This window comes from Canis lupus, chromosome 6, assembly GCF_048164855.1.
Source record: "Canis lupus baileyi chromosome 6, mCanLup2.hap1, whole genome shotgun sequence".
In the NCBI taxonomy this organism is placed as follows: Eukaryota; Metazoa; Chordata; class Mammalia; order Carnivora; family Canidae; genus Canis; species Canis lupus.
The window spans coordinates 48,522,016-48,545,190 of NC_132843.1; the positions used below are offsets into that span (position 1 = coordinate 48,522,016).

The 23,175-nt window shown below is 38.9% G+C and overlaps 1 protein-coding gene across 1 annotated transcript in view; it reads right to left on the minus strand.

The window, feature by feature from the left end:
* KMO (kynurenine 3-monooxygenase) overlaps positions 1-23,175 on the minus strand; it is a 53,864-nt gene extending 30,689 nt beyond the window's left edge. Inside the window, 4 exon segments of the mRNA XM_072830412.1 lie at positions 1,691-1,780; positions 2,995-3,092; positions 3,361-3,430; positions 22,263-23,175. Coding sequence (XP_072686513.1) covers positions 1,691-1,780; positions 2,995-3,092; positions 3,361-3,430; positions 22,263-22,316 — 312 coding nt within the window. The 5' untranslated portion in view covers positions 22,317-23,175.

The following is a 23,175-nucleotide window of genomic DNA, read 5'->3' on the forward strand; positions in this document are numbered from 1 at the left end:
CTCATTAGAACAAAAGAAACTCTTATCACCCAGGAAATTCCAAGGGATTTAGGAGCTCTGTGTTAGGAATCACAGTCAAAGAACAAATATTAGAACAAAAGATCTCCTAGTGCTCTTATCATTTAGGAAATTACAAATTTTAGGAGTTCTGTGCCAGGAACTAGGGGCAGAAACCAATATATTTTTCTATTATCTTACATATTTATATACTATATTTTGTTTATCCATCCATCCATTGATGGACATTTGGGTCACTTTTGCTTTTTGACTACTGTGAATAACGCTGCTATGATCATGAGTATTCCAATATTTCTTCAAGTCCTTGCTTTCAGTTTCCCTTTCCCCAGAAAGGGAACTGCTGGATTATATGGAGATTCTATTTTTAATTTTTGGAGGAATGACTACACTGTTTTCCATAGCAGCTGCACCATTTTATATTCCTACCAACAGCACACAGGTGTTCCGATTTCTCTGCATCTTTCCCAACACTTATTATTTTCTGTTTTTCTCCCTGTTTTCTGATAGTAGCATCCTAATGAGTGTGAGGTGTTTCAAGCACTTTTACCATCACAAGGTCTACACAGACCTTGTTCCCATGAGCACCTGTGTTTTATCTCTTGCTGCCCAAGGTGTGTGGTCCATGGACACCACCTGAGTGTGTTTAGAATGTGTAATCTTGGCCTCCATCCTGGCCCTACAGAATTAGACTCTGCATTTTAGCATAATCCCAGCAGAATCTGAGAATAGCTGATCCACCTGCAATGGGAGCTCAGTGGGAGCAGAGACTCAAAGAATATAAACCTCATTTGGGTTCTGCACTTAATAAAATGAAGCCTTGTTGGATAAAGCAAGTTGGGTTTTTCTTTGGTTGATAGATGTTTGGTACATCCATTCTCTCTCAAATAAACAAACTTAGAAGCTATAAATATTATTATTATTATTATTTTAAAGATTTTATTTATTTATTCATGAGAGACACAGAGAGAGAGAGAGAGAGAGAGAGAGAGAGGCAGAGACACAGGCAGAGGGAGAAGCAGGCTCTATGCAAGGAACCCAACGTGGGACTTGATTCTGGGTCTCCAGGATCAGGCTCTGGGCTGAAGGTGGCGCTAAACCACCCACCCATCTAAGTTATAAATATTAGATAAAAATACATTCTTCCCCCCAACTCTGTTACAATGTAAAGACAAGAAAAACACAAGGTAAGATAAAGGATTTTCTTTTGTAAACTACATCACCATCTGCCTTCTGTTGTTTTAGAAGTCATACAGCACTGAAAACATTTCTGGTTCATTCTATAAAGTCCTTTATAATTAAATTTGGGGCAAGAGAGTCAATTTGGGGAAAACCCTCTAGAGTTGCTCTTGCATTTTATGCTTGATAATAAATACATGATAATCCTCTCTATGTAATTGGAAGGAGATGGGAGAGAAAGGGTGTCCAGGCCACCATGAACAATGCATATAGGCAAAAAGAGCTTCAGAGGGATGAAAATTTAACTAACTCCTATTGAGTGTTTATTAGGGAAATTGGAACCTATCTTAAAGTCTCCTATCAATTAACATCTTAACTAGTATATGTTTCCAAATTGTAGACTGATCCAGGCAAGGCCAAAGATAGATCTAGAGAGGAAAGGAGGGGCCGATGTTAGACTCAACTGAAGCAAACACGATCTTCAGGGTAAACCCACCTGTGACTTGGTCCCATAGGGAATTGCAGACTTTTTTCCTGAAAGAGAATGAATCATTCTTGCTCTCATGGGAATGCCTTGGGATACAATCTGAAATAAAATCAGAAATATCAAGTTCAATTACCATAACATGGCATCATCCAAATAAGATATACACCAGTTTTAAAATGAGATTTTTCAAATATTTTCAAAAAATTAAAAATTAACGCAAAGGATGATGGAAGTATGATGGAAACAATGAAAATTATGTTCCCGCAAATTTTAGTTTTTGGTTTTTTTTTAACTTTTAGATTTTGTAATTGACTTAGATTTTATCTGCTCTAAATCACATATTATCATTAAAGAAAATGGTTCAGTGTTGGAGAGTTTATAAGTGATTTTTTTTCATGATCACAGAAGAGAGTAAAACATTAGGAAGAAAACTTAGGATGCCCAAACCTCCATGAAGAGTGTTTTCCTACACACACATCTAAGGAAAACTGTGGAACTAGAACTGGTACCTGTACTGACCCATATTATCACTTCAAAGACACGTTATCCACAAAAGTATTATCAGCAAAATATATTACATCTGTTCACACTTCCAAGCTACATGTGAGACAGTGAGAAGTTTGGCAGCATTGAGACCACATCAGGAAAATCTACAGACCTACAGTACTTATCCAAACCCTGGGGGCACATTGGTTTCAGGGTTCAAAGTTTTCAAATTTTAGATAGGTAATGGAATGCATATCCAGATATCACAAAACACCCCGTGGACTGTGGGGGCACCACCCCATATCGGAGGATAATATATCTGTAGCAAAACATTTTACACTAAATGAGAATTTTAAAAAGGCCATAAGAAGCCTCACATCAGGTCAAGTTTGCTGCTGAATGGGTGATGAAAAGCTTTCTGTTTCCAGAGTTTTTTGGAGTATAGAATTGTGGACAAGAGACTATGGAGCTGTATGGTCAAAAGAATGGGATTTTCTGGCCTCTTCTCATTGGGATGCCTCCTCAGGTCACACTTTCTGTAGGCTGAGACCTACCCTCTCACTGAGAACTCAGTGTCAGAAGAGATCATTAGGGGGGTTGTAGGATCCCCCTGCTCCGCGTCATGCTCCAGGTCCCCCAGCTGCCTCAAGTGTCAAATGTTCATCATCTTGCCAAATTTAGAAGTTTGAAAACCTTTGTAGGATGCATTTTCATGCAAAGTTTCTTGGCATCATATGGTGCTTTGAATTAGGCTGAAATCAAGAGCATGTAATTGTTGGAAAATTACAAGTATGATCTTTTATAAGGAAAATATGTTAATAAGGTACCTGATCTTCCAGGCCAATGGCATTCAAGGCTTGTCGTCCTCTATAAGAAAGGGCCAGATTAATGCTTCTTCCACGTGCAAATTTAGCCACTCGGATATCTAAGACATGGAAAGTAGACTCCGTATTACAAAAAGCTCCTCTATCTTAGAACAGGGTAAGCACACAGCATCTGAACAACTGGCGCAATCAGGACCAAGCTAAAAGACCCTGTTAAGTTCTTTAAAGCAAACACTAATCATAGATTTTGTATTAAAATAATTTAGATAGTTGAAGTTGTTAAAAAAATTTAAGTTCCTCTTTCTAAAAAAATTTATTTTTAAAATTGTCAGAGAATCAATTTTCTCATAATTTTCAATATTTTCTTACCTTCCCTAGCTTCGTATACATCAACTTGGAAATTCTTCTTTGCAAGGAAGCATGCATTTAATGATCCAACCTAGGAATCAAAGCAATTTTTTTTCATATTTTTATCTGATTCCACAATTCTAGAGAATTTTTGGCAGTATACAACATTGAGTGTAATTGTACTTGTACTAGCCTTGACTGTCACATTGATTTACTTAATCACTAATAGAAAGCATCATTTGCAAAAATAATGGGATTAACTCAAGATTAAACTGTATGATTTTCAGAAGTAGCTTTGGTATTTTTCTTTTTAAGTTTTTTATAGTGAGATATAACTTTCCTACAGAAAGATAATAAAATGTGTACAGTTTACAGAATACTTAGAAAGCAAACATCCATATAACTACCACTCTGGTCAAAAACAGAATATCACTGCCAATCCTTCATAGTTCTCCCCATTTGTTCTCCAGTTATGATCCCCAATCTTTCACCCAGCAAATGTTATTATGACTTTTGTAATAACCCATCCTTGCTTTTGAATCAGTAATTAGAATCACACTTGTATATATTCTCTTTTTTAACTCAACAAAATGCTTCTGAGATTCATATATGTGATTGTACATAAACCCCAGGTCATCCACTTTCTTTACTGTATGATTTCTTCATTGAGTGAAATCTCACAGATTATTTAGCTGTTCTACTGTTGAAGGACATTTGAGTTGTTTTGCTCTGAGAATATTTTTTCTCACTTTTATTGAAATATAATTGACATATAATATTGTATAAATTTAATGTATACAATATAATGGTTTGATAAATGTATACATTGTGAAATGATGGTCTGAGAGCATTATTAATGCTGCAGGGATGAGATAGATACCACCTCATACCAGTCAGAATAGATAAAATTAACATCTCAGGAAACAACAGATGTTGGCAAGGATGTGGAGAAAGGGGAACCCTCTTACACTGTCGGAAGGGATGCAAACTGGTGCAGCCACTTTGGAAAACAGTATGGAGGTCCTTCAAGAAGTTAAAAATAGAGCTACCGTATGAATCAGCAATTATGCTACTTGGTATTTATCTAAAGGATATAAACGTTAGTGATCTGAAGGGGCACCTGCACCCCAATGCTTATAGCAACAATGTCCCCAATAGCCAAAATATGGAAAGAGCCCAGACGTCCATCAACATGTATATATGTGTATATATATATATATGAACATATATGTATACATGTATACCTACATACACATATATATACAATGGAATGTTAGCCATCAAAAGAATGAAATTTCACCATTTGCAATGACATGGATGGAACTAGAGGATATTATGCTAAGTGAAATAAGTCAGTCAGAGGAAGACTAGTATCATATGATTTCATTCATATGTGGAATTTGAGAAACAAAACAGATGAATATAGGGGAAGGGAGGGAAAAATAAAATAAGATGATATCAGAGAGGAAGTGAGACAAACCATAAGAGACTCTTAACTATAGGAAACAAACTGAGGGTTGCTGGAGGGGAGATGGGTGAGGGGATGGGAAACTGGGTGATGAGCAGAAAGGCAGGCACTTGACGTCATGAGCACTTAGTGTTATATGCAACTGATGAATCACTGAAGTCTACCTCTGAAACTAATACTACTCTATATGTCAATTAATTGATCCTAAATTTAAAAAAATTTTAATGCTACAGGGGCACCTGGGTGGCTCAATCAATTAAGTGTCCAACTTTTGATTGCAGTTCAGGTCATGATCTCAAGGTCATGAGACTGAGCCCCACATTGGGCTCCACATTGATCATGGAGCCTGCTTAAGATTGTCTCTGTGCCTCTCCCTCTGCTCCTTCCCCTTGTGCTCTCTCGATCTAGAAAATTAAAAAACAAAACAAAAACAAAACAATGCTGCAAAACCCAGTTTTGTACCTGTATCCCATATACAGTTGCAGAACTTTTCTCTAGGGTTTTATACATGGAAGTGGAATCCCTAGTCAAAGGTTTATGTATCTTCACTGTAATAAAGGTCAACCTGTTTTGGAATTTTGTGTGAATGTGTTTTCTTACCAACAGCTTGTGAGAGTCTTTCCTTGTCAGCACTTGGTGTTCTCAAACTTTTAAATGTTGTGATGGATGGGTAAGATAGGAAGGTATGTGGTTTTAATTTGTATATGACTGATTGCTAAAAAGGTTAAACTCTTTTTCATATACTGACTGGCTATTTGGATCTCTTGTGTAAAGTGCCTGTTTGTCTCTTGCCCATTTTCTATTGGGCTTTTTTTCCTGTAGATTACTTGAGTTATTCATAGATCTGAGTACAGAGTCCTCATCATTTTCAAATGTTGCAAATATTTTCTTCTGTTCTGGGGCTTGTTTTTAAACTTTATAGTATCTTTTACAAAATTTTGTTATTATTGAAGTACCATTGGGTTGACATATTGCTATATTTGTTTCAGATGTGAAACTCTACAGTAGCTTTTAAAGATGAGGAGCTCTTTATTTTAATGCAGTCACCTTTATCCATCTTCTACATTATTTTTTAAAATATATTTATTTATTTTAGTAAGATAGAGTTGAAGCATGAGGGAGACGAGCAGAGGGGAGAGAGGGAATCTAAAACAGATTCCCCACTAAGCACAGAACCTGACTCAGGGCTCAATCTCACAACACTGAGATCATGATCTGAGCCAAAATCAAGAGTCTGACACTTAACCAACTGCACGACCCAGGCGCCCCCATCTTTTCCATTATTATTAATGCATTTGGCATCTTGTTTAAGGAATGTTTTCCTGCTCTGAGATTATGAAGAATTTTTTGCTGTTGTCTTCTCAAGACTTTGTAGTGTTGCCTTTGAACAGCTTTATGTAGGTCACAGTGATTTATTTGCCACCTCATCGCTTGCAACTTATATTTGGCAAGATCATCCATATTCAATTATCACACTAGAATTTTTAGCAGCACTGAATGGTGTTAACTAACTTTTCTTCTTGAAACACTAAACTTCCTTTGTTTTCTGATTTTCTTCATATATCTTTGGTCATTCCCTCTTTCTCTCTTTCATCCTCATAAGAAAGACAGACCCTGGAGTTTCTAAAGCTTCCAGTCTGGTCTATCCTCCACCCATGGGGATGCACTGACTTTCATCTCTTACACAGACCTCCTTTTTGGGCTCATGCATACAAATGCTTCATTGCTGTAGCCTCCTACAGGTCTCCAAGCTCCTCAGAACCAATAACTCCAAACTGAACCTTTGACTCTTGCCCCACATTATGTCAATTCTCTGCAAATATGTAAATGAATAATATTCGGATGGGATAGAAACCTAAGCATCATCCTTGGGACCTCTCTCTCTCCCTCATCTCCACATCCAATCCATTCCAAGTTCTGCCAATTCTACCTCTTGATGTTTTTTTACCCATCTTTTTTCATTTTTACCATTATGCTTCTATCATGTCATCATGATCACTATGCTTGACTAATGTCAAGCTTCCTGTCTGTTCTACCAGCATTCATCTGACTTCTTGCCAACCGATTATCCATGAGCAGCCATTTGGTGTGATGGCAAAACAGGTCATTTGAACTAAATCTTCTACGAGATAAAGGAAACAGAAGAACGTAGCATTTGGAGCCATGTCTGATGGTATCTACTGATTGCCAGACAGGCTGAGAACTTCAGCAGAGTTTATGACAGACTCATGAAGCCAGAGGATAAAATCTGGAATTCAGGACAGCAACCCAGATTCAGAAGGGTTAGTAAATCCCCAGGCTTTGAGTCAGGACCCTAAACAGGTACATCCTGGAAGTTAGGCAAACTGGAAATGAACCAATGATGGAAGGGACAGTAGACAGCCTAGAGATCATCTGTAGTCCTGATTGGATCACGCTCATCCAGGACTGTTATTAGCCACACCCACCTGACAGAAATAAACATAATACTCTCTAGAGAAAAATGCCTGCATCATAGGTCTCAAATTTTCTCCATGATATTTAAAAATTACGCAGATCATATCACTCTTCTGCCCTAGCTCTGCTAGCCTTCTTTCAATTGCTTGTACATACCATGCTTTCTGCTAACAGAGGATTTACCACATACTATTTCCATAGCTAACAACCTTCTTCCTTTCCCTCTTTACTTGGTAAACCCACATCCATCTTCAGAATTCCATGCAGCTTCACTTGTTGAGGAAGCTTCCTTGGCAACACTACCTCAAACCCCTTCTTATGGGTTCTCATGGTGCTACAGACTTTTCCTTTGAAAAAATGTTAAAGGTTAAATTGTGCACCCCCAAATTCATCTTCTGCAGTCCTATCCTTCACACATTAGAGTATGACTTCTTTGAAAAGGGGGTCTTTACAGAGATAATTAAGTTAAAATGAGGTCTTTAGGATGAGCCATAATCCAACATGATTGGTGTCCTTATAGAAAGGGGACTTTGAATACTGATAGACACACAGAGGGAAGATGATATTAAGAGACATGGGGAGAGGGATGCCTGGGTACCTCAGTGGTTGAGCTTCTGCTTTTGGCTCAGGGTGTGATCATGGAGTCCCAGGGTCAAATCCCACATCAGGCTTCCTTCATGGAGCCTGCTTCTCCCTCTGCCTGTGTCTCTGCCTCTCTCTCTCTCTCTGTGTGTGTGTCTCTCATGAATAAATAAACAAAATCTTTTTTTTTGAAAAAAAAAAAAAAAAGAGAGAGAGATGGGAGAAGCTGGCCATCTGCAAGCCTAGGAGTGAGGCCTGGGACTCATCCCTCCCTCATACTTTCAGAAGGAACCAACCTGCTGACTCTTGGACTTCTAGCCTCCAGGACTATAAGACAATAAAAATCTGTTCTTTGAGCCACTTGGTTTGTGGTACTTTGTTATGGAAGCCTGCAGAAACTAATACAAAGAACTTATCACAATTGAAAGTTTACATCTTTAGGGTGACCGTATGGCCAATATCTGTCTACCCCACTGGGCTGCAAACTGGTTTGCTTGCCATTTTATCCCTAGCCTCTATCATTGTGTTTGCAGCATAATAAGTACCTGATTAGTACTTGTCAAATGTATAAATAAGTGGTAGAGGTTACATTTTTAAATAAAATTTGTAACCAAACCAAGTCAAAATTTATTGAGCATCTATTATGTATGAGTTAAGCTACTAAACTTTAGGGATCGAAAGGTTATCAAGCTAAGTCCTTGGGCTCAAAAACATCAATTCAGTTAAGAAAAGACAAACATATAAACCAACCAATGCTTAGCAAACCATTTTTGAGTATAAAGGCCCACTTTTTACATAATAATTACAGTTGATTCTTGAAAAACATGGAGGTTAAGGGTGCTGACCCCAACCACTGTCGAAAATCCACCTATAACTTTCGACTCTGAAAACTTAACTACTAATAAGCCTACTGTTGGCCAGAAGCCTTACCAGTGATATAGTAACACATATTTTGTTTGTTATGTATTATACAGTATATTCTTACATATAAAGTAAGCTAGAGAAGAGAAAATCATAAAGAAGAGAAAATATTTACAGGACTGTACTATATATATATTGAAAAAAAATCAGCACATAAGTGGACCCACACAGTTCAAACCCTGTTGTGCAAGGGTCAACTGTATATGTTTGGGTCACATAGTTTTATTCCATTTACCTAATGTTTTATATGCCTCTAGATTGAGAGGCCTATCTTAGCAAAATAATTTTGGGCCCAGAGGTAGAAATCAATGTTAAAAAAAAACAACGGAATAAACACCTAGAGAACACACCAAGAAAGGATAAATTTTGCCCTGAGGGATGTGGCAGACTGTATTTGTCAAAGATGGCCAAAACAATATTTTCCATCTTATACAATCTTTTGCAGTTATGACCTTGACACTTTTTCACCAGAGAATGGAGTTCATTTCTCTACTTTGAATCCAGGAGGGCCTGTGATAGCCTTGATCAATAAAATGCAGTAGAAGTGACACTTGAGTTATTTCTAGGCATAGTCCTTAGGCTAGCCTGGAAGGGCCTGTGTCCTGCCTTTTGGAAGCCAGTGATCATGTGGGAAGAGTAAATATCTGCAGGTGCTGTGTAATGAAAAACCCAAGCAACAGGGAAGGCCACATGAAGTTGTTCAAGTCAAGAGCCTCAACTGAGCTCTTTACTCCCCAGTGGCCCATAGCAACTGCCTGCCATGGGACCACGCCATCTTGGACAGTTAGCCTGGTCAAGCTCCCAGATGACTAGGGCCATATGACAGACCATTGTCAGAGCTGTGAGGCATAGTGATAGAGTATCGTTTTAGGCCACTAGGTTTTGGAGTGCTTTGTTACATAGCAATAGATAGCCAGGACAAAGGGATTGGAAAAAACACAAAAAAACAAAAAATAACTTCCTGGAAAACATTACTTTTGAGTTGAGCTTTGAAGGGTGAGACTATTTTGACATGTAGAGAAGAAGCAAATTGATAAAGAGTAGGAATCCTTTTGGATATTTAAAAACAACTCTCAAGAAATCCAGAAAAATTATTATTTGAAAAATATTGATTTCCAAGTATTACAAGATTCCTGGCTAGACATTAAAAGTGGTCCAGAGAGGGCAGCCCCGGTGGCACAGCGGTTTGGCCCTGCCTGCAGCCCGGGGTGTGATCCTGGAGCCCCAGGATCCCTGCGTGGAGCCTGCTTCTCCCTCTGCCTCTCTTTCTCTGTCTATAAATAAATAAATAAAATCTTTAAATAAAAAAAAAAAAAAGTGGTCCAGAGAAAATAGCGGCCCTTAGGGAGTTCACAGTCCTGTCTAGGTCTTCATTTTTTTTCTAATATTATTTATATATTTATATTTAACATATATATGTGTGTGTGTATATATATATATATATTTTTTTTTTTTCCCTATGTGCCAGCCCTGTGCTAGGTGCTAGGGATACAACAAAGAGCAAGATATACCCAGGCCTTTTGAGGTGATTATAGTTAATTATAACACAAGGTGCTCAATAATAGGAGAGTACAGAGAAAGAACCCTCAAGCCAAATTAGGGGTATGGAGTGGGATAGGGCATGATTTTCTGGAAAAAAAAAAAAAGAAATCTAAACTGAGACCAAAAACATGTGCCAACTAAGAGTGAATGGATCACTAGGAGAGTTCTAAGTAAAAGGAATATGTGATAAAGATTAAAAGTAACTACTAAAAAGAATGAAACAGAGAAATCTGATTTAGAAAATAATGCTCATGTACAATACCCATGAAATGGTTGTTATGTATATTGCTCTACTCCATTAATCTTTACTGCAGCCACGTGAAGGAGGTACAGTTGATCTTGTCTGATGGGTACTGACATTGAGGTGCAGAGGAGCGAAGTGGCTCATCTAAGATAACACAGCTAGTGAGAGCTGGAGCTGGTATGGGGATTCAAATGGATTCTGTCTGGGTCTAGAGCATGAGCCCTTTACCAATAAATTAGAAATGTGTCTGAGTACCATTGAAGATACAGTTGAAGATGAAGACTGTGAATTTATAGTGGCACCAAGATGTGAGGTTATGTTATGTTATGAGGTTATGTTAGGTTATGTTTTTTTCTTATAGCACTGGACAGCCTGGGTTTCTACACAGAGGAAGAAACTCATTGGAACCAAGCAGGGTGGGTTTTGGCCACTTGGATGGGGTGAAAAGCAAGAACTTGAAGATTTTGGTTGGCTTGATAGTAACACCAAGTTGGATGAAATGGAAGGAACATAGAGGGGTGCTCCTGAACAGCAAGAAGTAGGAGGTTTCTGTGAAGAGCAGATGTAGCAGAAGCAACAGAAGGAATTAGGTTTTTAATCAGAGTCCAAGGTCTGACTCTATTATCTTGGATAGGGCAGTTCCATGGATGACAAGGTCTAAGTCCAACAGGAGTCATGGGGCTGAGGTATGGTGGAGATGGAAGATAATGGAAAGCATGCAGTTCAAGGACAAAGGGGTTAGAGAATTGCATGGGTCAACAATGTGAGCTTTGATAGTCGCTTAGGGTGATGGCAGTGCTGGAATATACAGAAAAGATGTTGTGAACATGCTGAAGTCTTCAGGAAAGAGGGGAAGTGGCTGAGAGGTAGATTGATGACAACAGAAAGGAGGTAGAAGGGAATATAAGTAGATGACACAAACCTCAAAGAGCATGCACAGAACACCGAGGCTTACAGGGCTGGAAGTTGCAGCGTAGAGTAAGGATACCAGGCTAGATTCCAATCCGGACATACCTGAGCCATGAGAGAAGGCTGCAAGGTGTAAAATAAAACCAGGAGTTTGAAGGGGAGAGTCAACAAGTAAAGTGAAAATGCTAGAAATTTTGCTTACCATAAAACCGGGGTCTGGAGAACCCTGAGGATGGCTTTGGAAGTAGGATTGAGGAATCACAGAGCTAGATGGGAGGCCTCAGAGGTTCTCAGCAGCTCCCTGGTGGATGTGGGGGCTAAGGAGAGGGTCACGCACCCGCTCTGTGTTTAGGGTCTATTTGTCAGTCCCAGATGCAAGCACAGAGAGACCTGATTCCTCTTCTATTTCCTGCAGTGTTTACTCTTCTGCTCCAAGGCACCTTCACATCTAAGCACCTATGTTTTTTGGGTTATTTTGTTTGTTGGTTTGGTTTGGTGTTTGTTCCTTTGTTGTTTTTTGTTGTTTTGTTTTTTAAATAATCTAGTGGTTCAGGCTTGAGCTCCTTTCACCATTTATTGATACTGTGACCACCAAACTTTCTTCATATCATTCAATTTCTGTAGACTGATGATAGTTATTTTAAGAACTTAGTCCCTATTTAAACGATTAAGTGTATGGAAAGGTTTCAAATTTAATTTTTGCAAAGCAATTCACACATTTAATATTCTGTAAGGTCAACCAAGAAATCCATGTTCAATTATTTTGGTAAAATAAATATACCAGAGTTGGGGTGAGGGATGAATAGATGGATCACAAAGGATTTTTGTGATGATACCCTAATGGTACATACATGTCATTATACATTTGTCCAGTCTCACAGAATGCATCTCAATGTACACTCCAGACTTTGAGTGATGATATGTCCATGTAGGGTCATCTCTTGTACCAAATACCCCACTTTGGTAGGGGATGTTAATAGGGAACACTATGCATTTGTGGGAGCTGGAGATATTGGGAAATCTCTGTACCTTCTCTCTAATTTGCTTTGACCCTAAAGCTACCCCAAACAAAAGTCATAATAAATAACCATCTTTTCCTGTGCAGCCACTACTGAAATTATGAACACATTGTTAGCATTTGATGCAGCTGAAAAGATCATGACCAGTTGTTCTCTTTTTAATCCTTCAATCTGATTGCCTTCCTCTCAATTCCTCAATCTGAAGTGACTTCCTCTGATTGCTGGTGTTACTTTCTCAACAGTGGTCAAGCTGTCTCAACTAACAGCATGACTTGGTGCCTGGCACAGAACAGTGTGTCTCCACAACTTTTCCATCACTTTTCACTCCTTTCCAGCACAGCCCTAGACCCTATTATGTTTCACTAATCACAGCTCCTTTGATTTCACTGCAGGTGATTTCTTCCTGTTAAATATGAACTTCTTAAATCTCTATCTTCCTTCTCTGCTTTTTTCCAATTTATAAAAAGATGCTTGTCTATCTATATTCTTTCCATTTGTATGTTAAAGAATATCTAGCCAGGGCAGTAGCAGAGACAAGTTCGCATTAGGGAAAGGAAAACTGAAAGGCTACAGTGAAGTTGATACAATCAAATTAATTCCTTCCAAAGGCTAAATTGTTCTGTGGCATTTAGAAAACAAATGAAGAAGCAATTAAAGGCAAAATGGAGTAAGTTTCCCTGAAGGAAAGGAGAGGCTTGAGAAACTCCTCTGTCTTTCACAGCACATCATTCTCACTGCTCCTTTTATGGTGGAAAGCAGGACCTGGAAGGATATTGATCAGGAGACCAACAGGGTCGGGAGAGTTGGAATAAAGCTAGATGAAGTAATTTGGAAGTGAATCTTCCTTACTGGGAAGACAGGCCAGGGAGAAAGACAAATAGTACCCAAAAGCCACAGTCCAGGTGATGAACGATCAGTGAAAACCTAATGCGGGAAATGATCTAAGAGTAGAGAAAGAGGCAAGAAATCCACTAATCCATTTCTGGGAACCCAGCTACAAGAAGCCACGGACAAACAAGTCTCAGTGGCTGTGCCCAGAATAGACTCGGTTCCAACTCAAAGGTGGGTCTGTGGTCTACTTTCATGGTTTTCTTAGGCTCCTTTTCTTTGACTAAAACTGTTTCCAGGATCTGGGGAGAGGAGGTGGACTCAAGTGGATAATCTGCTTTAGTCCTTTCTAAGGCAGGTATTGATTTCTCCTTTTCCCAACCCCCCAACATTTCTTGTGTGTTTGCCAACTGAGTGTGTATACATGGCTCCTCATGGGGCAGAGGAGAGAGGTTGTGAACACGAAAAGATTAAATATAATCCTGGTTCATGAAAAATCAAGTGTTAGAATGAAGGCCAGGAGGAACTCTGATGCATTACTAGGGATGTTCTTGTCAACCACATCTCTCAAATCTCTGCCAAGTCTCCTCAGCAGAGGTCTGAGGAAATTCCTTGGTTATGTAATTACGGATTGTCCTAGTTGTTTGTTTTTCTGCTTTCTTCCCCCTCCTTCCCCCATCCTTTTACTTCCTTCTTCACAAGTATGTGCTTTGACCCCACCCTGGTCTACTGTATTGACACCAACTTACCATTTAAAAACATTGCTTGTTTTTATGTTAATGCTGAAGTATGCTTCTTTGGTGTTTCACTGGCCTGATTTTTTTTTTTTTAAGATTTTACTTATTTGAGAGAGAGAGTGCAAGAAAGAGAGAGCACAGGAGCAGAGGTGGAGGCAGAGAGAGAGGAAGGAGCAGACTCCTTGTTGAGCACAGGGGCTTGTTGGTCTTGGGGCTTCATCCCAGTACCCCATCCCAGGACACAATTCCAGGACCCGATGCCAGGACCCAGGGATCACAACCCAAGCCAAAGGTAGATGCTTAACAGAATGAACCATCCAGGTGCCTCATTGCTGGCCTCCTTTTATCAAGAGGATTCACCAAGTTTCTATGGATTCCCAGGTGACCTCTGCAGCAATGATCGTTCAAATGTCTAATGATAATGAGAAATGAGAAAATTGTACCTTTTAATTTACAAATGCTGACCCTAGTAGGAAGGGGCATCGTGACTATAAAAATGTCATGCATTTTATGCCTCTTTATTATAATGTGTTTGAAATTAATCTGGTAGTGTAATGTTAAACATATGTCAATTACTTTTGACTTAATGAAACATATAAAACTCTCCCTAAGACTCACAGACCTTACTGAGTTTGTCACCAAACAGAAAAATCTTTATATACCTCCCACTCATCCAACTATACTTTGATTTCTCAAGAATTTGATCTTTGAACACATCAATGTAATGAAAAGAAACAGATTGTTAACTGCACTTACTATGAAATAAGCACATAAAAATGTCTTCACACTTTTTAAGTAATGATTCCATCTGCTAAAATTGCATGTTCTTATTGCATATATATTTTAATATGTATTTTATTTTTTTAAGATTTTATTTATTTATTCATGAGAGATATGCATAGAGAGGCAGAGACACAGGCAGAGGGAGAAGCAGGGAGCCTGATATGAGACTCAGTCCCAGGACCCTGGGGATCACGCCTTGAGCCAAAGGCAGATGCTCAACTGCTGAGTCACCCAGGTGCCCCTGTTTTAATATTTAAACCTTACCCTGAACTCGCCAGATTGTATCATCTGGATTTGGTCTCTGAGGCCAAGCAGTAGTCTCGATCTTCCTCCTTTGATGATGATGACTTTCTGTAGAGGTTCCTAGGGTTTTTTTCTAGCCTTGATCTCTCTCTTGCACTCCTCTCTGACTAATGAACCTCTTACTACCTGGCGGTCTTGGAGGTATCTCCATCTCAACATGTCTCAAATCCAACGGATTGCGTTCCCTCAACCTTCAAGCCTCCTCCTTCTGTATTCCATTTTTTAGAGAATGACCACTCTGCCCACTAGTTCACCCAACCAGGATACTTCGGAACATGATTAACATCCCTTTCTACTTAGCAATATGCATTTAATTAGGCAACAAGTCTTTTTGATCCCCTTGAGTCTTTCTCAAAATAGGCCTCCTATCCATCCCTCCATTCTCTTTTCAGGGCTCTCACAGCCTTTCACCTGAACTATTATGACAATTTTCCAAAAACTCCTTTCTCCTCAGTCTCCACCTACTCAAGCCATGCTCCACACTAGACTAGGTGTCTCCTAAAACAAAAATTAGAGGATGCATTTTCCGTCTTAAAATCCTTCATTAGCTCCTCATAAGTCTGTAGGAAAAGTCCCAAATTTCAACATGACCTAAAAGGTTCTTACATGTGACCCAACCTCTCTTTTCAGTTCATTTTTTGCCATTCTCTGTCTGTAACAGGCATACCAAAGTGACTATTTCCTGAACATGCTAGCATTTTGACACTTATATGCCTTTGAAAACAATGTTTCCTTTGCCTGAACAATCCATTCCTTCTTTCTCCATCTGGAAAATGTTTAGCCTTCTTTCAAGACTCATATTCTCGGTGCAATTTTTCTTGATACCTCTCCTCCTCAAAAAGACTTATTTGCCTTTCCTTCTGTAATTCCACAAATGTCTGTGTAAATATATGTGTTCCAATATTTCTCACAATGAATTGAATTAGTAGTTTACATTCCTTTCTGGCTTTCCCACAGGCTGTAAGTGCCCAGAGAGTAATGATATTTGTAAAACTTGTATTTTATCATTCTTTCTATTTCTTTTCCAAACCACAATACCTGTTACTTAGTAAGAACTCAATTAAAAAAAAAAAAAAAAGATAAAATTAGATAAACTTAAAAAAAAGAAAAAAGGCAATGTTCCACAATCTTAGCACCAGGGAGAACCAGTGTTAAAAATTTTTATGTATATGAAACACATAATATTTCTTTTAAAAAATAGCACCACATTGTGTTATTTTATGATTTCATTTTTAAAAGATGAATAGGATACTGTGAATATATTTCCATGTGAGAAAATATTTCAAGCCAAAATATTAAACAATTACATTTCATTGTATGCAATGTCCTTATATTTGGACACTGAAGTTATTTTACTTTTTTGGATTATGAACAATGCTATAGCATTATGAACAATCCTATAGCACCCACTAATTTCTTTTGATAGGAATTGCAGTAATGACATGGTGTCCCATTAGCTCCTGGGCCTTAGCACCAGGGAGGAATAAAGATAACAGGGAATGAAAGAGGACAGAGAAGAGAGAGGGAAGGGAATCCGAAATAAGCTGGAGAGACGATGCTGACAGCCTTGAGCATCGGAGGAGTTGGTCTGATCTCTGGTTTTGTTTTTGGAATAGCTGCACATCAGGCAAAAGACATCAGGAGTGTGTGGGACAAATTATTTTTAAGGATTTTTTGTGAGTACTGAATATCCTCCAGATTTGCTGTTTCTGAGAGACCACATTAAAGATTCTTCATTGCTTTTTATTTCTCCTAGGTTGAAGGACAGGTGTTTCTCTCAAGGCAATGCCTCACTGAGGCCAGCTTCAAGAGAAGGATAGCTGGCCTCTTTGAGTGGATGGACTCATGGGTAAATGTACGTGTAGATCATGGACAAACTGTCTGAGAATATCTGGGGACAAATGACAAGGAAAGAAAAACAGGTAGTTATGCTTTGAGCTGCCTAACATCCATGGTTCCATTTCAGATGCTGCTCACAAGGCAGTAAATGAAGCAGATTCTGAAGGGTGAGTTCTCTTTATTACACAGGTAACAGCAGAACTTATGAGGTACCTTAACAGTTTGTCTGGGTGGCAAAATCATCTCAAAGCATTAGTCAAACCTGCTAAAGAAATAGAGATAACAGCTAAATAATCAGGGAGATGGCTAGAATAAACTTGCTGGATGAGAAGAATCAGAGCACACAGAAAATTACAAAAGAGATTGTGGAAACCTAGAGCATGGGATCAAAACTTGTCCCTAGGGATCTCTGGGTGGTGCAGCGGTTTGGCGCCTGCCTTTGGCCCAGGGCGCGATCCTGGAGACCCGGGATGGAATCCCACATCGGGCTCCCGGTGCATGGAGCCTGCTTCTCCCTCTGCCTATGTCTCTGCCTCTCTCTCTCTCTCTCTGTGACTATCATAAATAAATAAAAATTAAAAAAAAAAAAAAAAAAAAAACTTGTCCCTAGCATGGAGCAAATTCAGGAAGACTTCTACAGCCACAGAGAAATCCACTCCACTTGTGTTGGTAGAAGGTGCTAGATAAAAAAAAAAAAAAAAAAAAAAGACGGTGCTAGATAATAGTGCAGAAATGGAATGAGCGTTTCTCACATAAAGGGCTCAGTGCATGGGGAGTAGAAACCAAGAGTGGAGTAAATAGAGTTTTATTTTCTTTCATATCAATACAATATGGAAAAGAATAAAGGCTCTTGGTAATTACGCTACTTACATGGTTTGTCTTGTTAATATTTTCAGAAGAGAAAATATAGGCCTTGATGCAAGTATAAGACATTTGATGGTTTATATGTGTCTAGGATATTTACTTTGACAAAAGTGAAAATTCTGGGTGACATTTGATTTCTGCTTTTGTAACGACTAGATTGAGAACAAAGACGGAGATGTAGATAAGGCAGTGTGAAAAGGAGGCAGACAAATTTTAGAACTAAAAGACATAGCAATCTGGTTGGTGGTCTGAGTGATTTCCTGGTCTTCCAGGTGATTACAGTCCCCTCTCTATCAGATGCTGCTTTGTCCCATTCAGGTGAGTAAAGAGAGAGCAGTGAAGTGGAAAGATCCTAAGAACACAGGATATAGACACAGTCTGGGGCCAATACAGCATCAAGACCACTCTGACCCTATAAATCCTCGAGGGAATCTAACATCTATAGCTGTGACACACAGCCTCTCCCAGAGTCAAGGTTAAGTTGCTTCAAAGGCCGTTTCATGAACAGAGGTCACCAACCTGACTCGCATACTAGGGGACAGGGTGTGATTATGGGCAACAAATAATAAAATTCACAAGTCTCCTCATTCTGATGTTTTGAAGGACTTTGCCCTCTAAATATCTTTTCAAGGAGAATTTTTCTGGTTAGAGAGAATAATGAATGACAAGACAATGTGTAGTGGGGTTGCTTGTTGGCAGGGGAGACAGAAGAAAGGCCTCATTACTTCACAGTGGACACACTGCAGCAGCGGGCGACTGCCGAGCCTGGAATCCTCAGTAGTTCTTTCAGCTAATGCTCTTGGCTTTCCCCCAAAAAAGAGGGCTCAAAGAGCCATAGTTGTCACTGAAAGAGTGCCCTTCTGCTCCAGTCATCTCTACCATAGGGGTAAACACTGCAAACAGTCATCAGAAGCAGCATTTCTGAATACCAAGGACCAAGGTAGCCTGTGGCAGTTTTTCTTCCCTGAGGCTACAGAATCACAAAGCTACACTTGTAGACCTCTTTCCAGCCTGAAAGGTAGAGGTTGTTTTTCTGATTCTTTTTCAAGATAGTCCTTCAAGGACTACATTCTTTATGACACTCTTCTCATGGAAAACATTGTCTTTCTTTCAATTGCTCACAACTTGTAAGCACACATTGATATACATGGTTTATTTCCCCATAAATGGTATCTAATTTTCTAAATCTTGAAATGATCTTATGGTTGAGTCTTGCTCCTTTCCTTTTTAAAAAGCTTATCCAGTGCCTAATACTGTCAAACACACTAACATATTTTGTGTGCATGAGTTTGCTTTCAGAAGTGGGGAATTGTGTGCTCATGACCCTGAGATCAAGACTAGAGCCAAAACCAAGCCACCCAGGTGCCCCTCTTTTGGACTTCAAAGGAAAAGTTCTCAACTCTGTTGCAATTTCCCCTTAGGAGACAGGGAGAGCCTTTGATATGCTAGACAGTGTAAGGTACTAGGATATGGCTCACAGGTGAGAAGAGGATGGGAAAAGTGAACAAAAAGATGCAAAAAAGAAGATGGGCAAGAAAATTAATTTGTCCTCTATATATTTAATTTAACCTTCTTGAATTGCTTTATTTAATACTTTTTCTCATAATGTGATCAGTATTCAGGGTTTTGTTCATTGTGACATTTCCTTCATTTTCCTATTTTTTCATCCCTCTCATTCATTCATCTATCAAATACTAACTAAATAATAACAACAAGTAATGCTGGGCATGTCTCCAGCCACTGGAATACATTGGTAAATGTAAGCTTGTATTCTAGTTGAAGTAGATATTTAATCAATAGGTCAAAACTCAAAGACAAAGAATACATGTGATTTTAGGTGCTGATCGATACTATTAAAAAAACACAAAACAGGAAAATGATGAAGCTGGGCAGGTGTATAGGCTCCGTTCAAGTAGGGCCTTTGGTAAAGTGTTGGGTTTTATTTTATTCACAATGGGGAACCATTGGAAGGCCTTAACAAAGAGTAATAATTACCAGACTTATGATTTAAAAGGACAGTTGTGGCTGTTATGTGGAGAATGGACTGTCCGTAAGAGTCAAAGCTGAGGGATGACACAGGAGGCAGATGAGGGATGATGATGGTCTGGACTGGGTTGGTAGCAATGGCCAGATTTGAAATCAGTTTTGGATATACAGTCACCAAGGCTTACTGGTGGAGTAAAAAAGGACTGGAGGTCTACATAAAATGAAAAAAGGAATCAAACATGATTCCTAGGCATGAGCCTGAGCAATAAGGTGGATAGGATTCCTTTGCAGAGGAATTTTAGTTGTATGTATGTATGTATGTATGTATGTATTTATTTATTTATTTATTTATTTATTTATTGAGACAGAGAGAGAGAGTGTGAGCAGGGAAAAGGAGAAAGAGAATCTTAAGTAGGCTCCACACTCAGCTCAGAGCCCAACTAGGGGCTGGATCCCTTGAGATCATGACTTGAGCTGAAATCAAGAGTCAGATGCTCAACCAGTTGAGTCACCTAGGTGCCCCAAGTTTTAGTTGCTTCTAATACATTTCTTCTATGTTTCAGCACACATATGTGCCCAGATAATGAAGTGATTCATGACAAAGAATTTTAGTGTTACTCAGCGAAAACCCATGGATGATACCCACATTTTTATGCCTTCTAAAATCATATATGCAATCACATATTTGTTATCTCCCCTTAGCTAAGAGGCATTTTAACAGGTGTCACTGCTGCTCCTCCAGTCCAAGTCTTGAACAAACACAACAGTGTCTTAACTGATCTATTTTGTCTTAAAATTTTCTGCTCCTTCTCCACATACTAGCTTGAGGAATCTTTTAAAATCACAGCTCGCTTTCCTGCCTAAAGTCCTCTAGGGGTTCCCCATTATGCTCAGAGTAAAATACAATCTTCTTGCTCTGCCCTCTAAGACCCTAGAGGATCTGGCTCTCCCAGCTCTCTTGCCATAGGAACTACCTTCTCCAGCCTTGTCCTTTCTGCCTTTCTGTCTACTCCTTGAACACTTCAGGGTTCCTCTTCTGTCTCTTCCTTCCTCCTGGAATGCTTCCTGAAGTCCCTCACATGGGTGCTTCCTTCTATTATTCAGATCTCTGGTCATATATCTCCTCTCAGCGAGGCTGTCCCTGACCATACTTTAAATGAGTGCCTGTGAAGACTTTTTACAATACTGTCCTATTTGCATCTCTTTACAATGTCTATCTCACACTGAAATGATTTATTTGTTTTCTTCTCTGTTCTCTTTCAACTCACTGGAATGCTCACCACTGTACTTCTTGTAACTAAAACAACGTTGGCAGATAGTGGGCACACAGTAACATTGTAGTGAATACATGAATCTCACTTTATGCAAAATGTTGATAGGAAAGAACTGGACGGAAGCCCAATATAAAGAAATGACACCATATGCCACATGCATTGACCAACACGGCATGTGATAGCATTCCTTAGTGTTTTGAAATTTAGAACCAGAAATGTTAGAGGAATTGTCATAGTACTTTGGGGGAAAAGATCATAAGGAAGGCAGAACAAAAGACAAAATTAGCATATACTATATAAATAAATGTGTGGCATAAACTATACTAATCTCTATATAGCCTTTTTTTTTCTATATAGCCTTGAATAGTGTCTGGCACACATTAGACTCTTAAGAAATTTTTGTTGAAAAAAGAAAGAAATTTTTGTTGAGGAAATGAATGAATGAATACCTATGAGCTAAAAGCCTACAAATGAGTACAGCAAAGGTGAAAATAAAATGATGAAGCTTTTACCAATGGTGATATTTTTATTCCAAAATAGGAATTCTATTGAGGGTGGAACCTACAGTTTGCTTGAGGCAGCCCCACATTAAACAGACCACCTTTGGTAAGATACAATGGCAGCAGAGGAAAGACCCCTCCCACATCTAGGTGTGGGGCGAGGCTCTGCAGGTTCATCTCCTATACTCAGGGAAAGGGGAGCCCCTCACCCCAGAACATTATGTGCTCCATTGGACCAGCCAAGTAAGTCCAGTGACAATTACTCAAGTAACTAGTGAACATCCAACGCAGTGATTTTGCATTAGCTTTTATTCTTACTATTATTAGTATAAACTGAGTTATTCACCAAATAAATATTTGGATTAAAATGACTACTTACACTAATATCTGTTTAAAAACATAGCCAACATGGGGATAAATCAAATTCAACTTGTTCTGTTTTTCATTTTTAAGAAATGGACCAAAAGGACAAGAGTAAAATAGACAATTTTGTATTTAACGGAAATAAAAATACCTTTCCTAGAAAAGAGCAAATATCCATAAACATCATATTTAAAATAGATTTATTTAAATATCAGAGAAGTTTCACAAGAAGAGGAACAATCTGAACAAGAGATTTGTAATAATTATTAAGACTAATGATGACATAAACCACTAACAGGAATAATATATCCAAAGAGAGTCTTACCAAGCCACCACCAATGACAGCTATTTTTTTCCTTTGAACGTCTGATGACTCCATGACTTCCAAAGTTGTTGTATAACTGTGGTAGCTCCTGTCACAAAGGAAACTGTTTCCTGGCTGCTGACTTTCCTCCCTTTATACTCCCCAGAGCCCTGCCTTTGTGAACCAGCCTAGCCTGCCGCAGTGTTTGAGCTGGGCTAATTCCCCTTGAACTTAGAAGACAGCATTTAACTCCTTAGTAGCCTGAAGCACAATGGGACCGACTTTAAGAAAAAAAAAGAGAATTCAATAACCAAATTTTGAAAAATCCAGCCAAGTGAAGACATCTACTCTCTGTCTTGCGTATAAGACGGGAAATTTTGTAAAAGTACAGTGTTACCGGCTTTTCTTCTCTTTCTACAGCATGTATTCTTACTTCCTTTTTCATTCATGATTAACAGTGAATGCAACTGCCCTCATCTGAAGTCCCAAAGCGTCTTGCACTTGCCTTGGACAGTAAGGTGACTTTGGGGCACAACTGATGTGCTCTTGTTATTAGGACCAGTCAGGAAGCACACCTCGAGGGTCCTCTTGGATTGTCTTTAACAGACCACCAAGGAAAACTATGTTAATACTTCCCGAGCAAGATTTTGAATTTGTCACTGACCACACTTCCCTTTTTTTGCATTAGCTTCTAGAAACCTTAGAATCTAATTTGTACATTAAGAGTGCTTCTTTAAACTCATCCCTGAATTCATATTACCTCTCCACTTCTTTGTCTTCTTTCATCCCATTTTACATGCATATTATTTATTTTTGGTACATATTTGTGAATTGAGGGTTTTGTTTTGTTTTTCCTGGAACATGATGCGTAAAATAAAGTAAGAATGGGTGGCTCAGCGGTTAAGCGCCTGCCTTTGGCGTGATCCTGGGGTCT